General features: G+C 58.0%; 1 protein-coding gene across 1 annotated transcript; it reads right to left on the minus strand.

The window, feature by feature from the left end:
• Window positions 1-1,744: 1,744 nt before the first annotated feature.
• On the minus strand, window positions 1,745-2,728 carry FOXE3 (forkhead box E3). The gene has a single exon (XM_074962320.1). It carries the CDS (start codon window positions 2,726-2,728, stop codon window positions 1,745-1,747), a length of 984 nt encoding a protein of 327 aa, XP_074818421.1.
• Between the last annotated feature and the right edge of the window lie 416 nt (window positions 2,729-3,144).

Below are 3,144 nucleotides of genomic sequence, written 5' to 3' on the forward strand. Positions count from 1 at the left end.
CATTGTGATCATCTAGTGAGTCTATCCTCCTGTATAACACAGGCCATACAATTTCAACTGCAAGGACTCCTGCAGTGGCGAGAATTATTCTCTCTACTATATAAATTTTTGTCAACTGCTGGAAATGGCCCACCTTGATTATCACCAGCAGGAGAGAAAAAAAAAAACTTTTGTAGTAATAGCTCACCTTACCTGATCATGCTCGTTACAGTGTGTATGGTAACACCCATTGTTTCATGTTCTCTGTGTATATAAAATCTCCCCACTGTATTTTCCACTGCATGCATCCAATAAAGTGAGCTGTAGCTTGCGAAACCTTATGCTCAGATAAATTTGTTAGTCTCTAAGGTGCCACAAGAAATCCTTTTCTTTTTGCGGATACAGACTAACATGGCTGCTTCTCTGAAATCTCTCTACTACATAAGTCAATTGTAGCTAAATAGAGCACACCTTACAGAAAGGAATCCAATCTCAATTTCAAGATTCCAGGGAATGACCTATAACAGGGTTCAAATAAGAACTAGATAAATTCATGGAGGATAGGTCCATCAATGGTTATTAGCCAGGATGGGCAGGGATGGTGTCCTTAGCCTCTGTTTGCCAGAAGCTGGGAATGGGCAACAGGGGAGGGATCCCTTGATGATTCCCTGTTCTGTTCATTCCCTCTGGGGCACCTGGCATTGGCCACTGTCGGAAGACAGGATACTGGGCTAGATTGACCTTTGGTCTGACCCAGTCTGGCAGTTCTTATGTCCTTAACGTATCACATCCTTTAGGAAGCTGTTCAATGGCGAATTACCACCAGTATTTAAAAACAGGATTCAGATTTGAAACAGTAAGAGTATAGACCTGAAAAAGAGTCCGTAAAAAATGAAAGCACAAGGCACTTGGCATAATTAAAACAGTGTTATGATTTGCATATGAATCAGCTGAGTTCTCTTCAGCTTGATGAAAAAATGTGATATATTCTATTTTTAAACCGCATCAAAACCATTTCTAAAAAAAGAGCAGTTAAACAGTTGAAAGGAAAGATTTATTTTTTAAAATCCTTTCTAACAATAAAAGTTATTTTAAAAAAAACAGTAAAAAGATGTTTTTTCCCACAGGGGAAGAAAAAGGTAAAGTCTTAAATAGTAATAAAATATCCCATAACTAGTAGTTTTGCTAACTCTCTGTCTGGTTACAGGTTAAGAACCCAACAAGGAGAGAAAAATATGGGACATCCTGGAATGTTTACAAATCTACAAGGTAACAGCGCCTTACGCAATGCGTTACACAGTGCACGGCTAAATGCATGGTCCCCTGAATCATAATTCATACACAATGCACTCCAACGTGTTATACAATGCATATGCAACGAATCGTGCATAACACATTTTAGTGTTGCAGGACAGAGTGTTTGTGCGATGCACTAGGCTGCATTTCACAGCGCACTACGGAGCGGTACGCAATCCATTGCGCACAGGAGACAGTACAATGCATATGCACCACACGACGGTGTTTTATAGCTCATGTGCCATGCAACAATGCGCCATGCAGCACCACGCATTATGCGGCCCGTACAGTGTTAGGATGAAATAGTCTACATATGTACAGTAAAAACAAAAAAAACAAAAAAAGAGAGAGAGAGAGAGGGAGAGAGATGCCATTCAAGTACAGCGTGTGTCCCCCATCAGCACGGGAAAGGTTTGCACATGGGTCTCGCTCCTACGCGCAGCGCAGGCCCGGGGAGAGCGCGCCGGAGTCACATGTACCGCTCCAGTCCCGAGGCGAAGCCGGGCTGCCGCCCGTAGGCGGCGCTGGGGCCGAACTGCGGCCCGGCCAGCGCCAGCAGCGGCTCGGGGGGCTCGGCGCAGGAGCGCCCGGGCTGCAGGCCCAGCCGGCCGGCGGCGCCGTAGGGCGGGGAGTAGCCGCCGGGGGGCCCGGGCAGGTGGGGCGGCGGCGGCGGCGAGGCGGAGTAGGGGTAGGCTCGGCCCAGCAGGCCGGCGGGCGGGAAGGCGGCGGCGGCGGCGGCGGCGGCGGGGGGCGGCTCGGGGCCGGGGCCCAGCTCCACGCCCGGCGGCGGGGCCAGCTCGGCGCCGCCCATGAGGCTGTCGATGGTGAAGCCCCGCGGGTAGGGGGCGCCGGCGGGCAGCGGCGGGCTGTAGCCGGCGGGCGCGTAGAGGGCGGGCGGCGGCGCGGCGGCGGCGGCGCTGGCGCTGGCCGGGCTGAAGGCCGAGGCGGCCGGCAGGTAGGCCGGGTAGGCGGCCAGGTCGGCCCGCTTGAAGCGCTTCCTGCGGCGGAGGAAGCTGCCGTTGTCGAACATGTCCTCGGCCGCCGGGTCCAGCGCCCAGTAGTTGCCCTTGCCCGGGCGGCCCGGCTCGCGCGGCACCTTGACGAAGCAGTCGTTGAGGGTGAGGTTGTGGCGGATGCTGTTCTGCCACTTCTTGGGGTTCTCGCGGTAGAAGGGGAAGCGCTCGGTGATGAAGCGGTAGATGCCGCCCAGCGTCAGGCGCCGCTCGGCCGCGTGGGCCAGGGCCATGGCGATCAGCGCGATGTAGCTGTAGGGCGGCTTGCCCCGCGGCACCGGCCGCTTGCGCCGCCGCCCGCCGCCGCCGCCCGACGAGCCGGCCTCCGGGGCGGGCGGCGGCGGCTCCTCCGGGCTCCCGGGCTCCGGCGGGGCGGCGAGGGGGGAGCCGGGCGGCGGGCTGCCCATGGCCGGGAAGTAGGAGAAGCCGGCCGGGTTCATAAGGCGCCGAGGGGGGCGGGGAGGGGAGCTCCCCCGGGGGGCTCAGCCCGCCGGCCTTATATCCCCGCCGGCTGGCGCCACCCTGCCGGCCCCTCGCCGCCTGGAACCGGGGCCCACCCACCTCCGAGCCCGGCCCCCGCCGCCGGCAGAGCCGCGGGGGGCTCCCCGGGGCGGAGGTGCCTGACCTGCCCCAGGTGCCGTGTGCGCGGGGTGGGGCTTCTCCGGCAGCCCCCGGCCGGGCGGATGGGGGCCGCGGATTGGCAGCAGCCGGGGTGGGGTGGGGTGGGGTGGGGTGGGGGAGACCCCCCGAAATGCACCCAGCGACTAATGTGCCTCTCTAGGGGGAGGAAACCGGTCCCCCTCCGCCGGCACTTTGTCAATTACGCGCCCAGGCATGGCCGGCCGGGGGAGCGGCG

Source organism: Natator depressus, chromosome 8 (genome assembly GCF_965152275.1).
Source record: "Natator depressus isolate rNatDep1 chromosome 8, rNatDep2.hap1, whole genome shotgun sequence".
Taxonomy (NCBI): Eukaryota; Metazoa; Chordata; order Testudines; family Cheloniidae; genus Natator; species Natator depressus.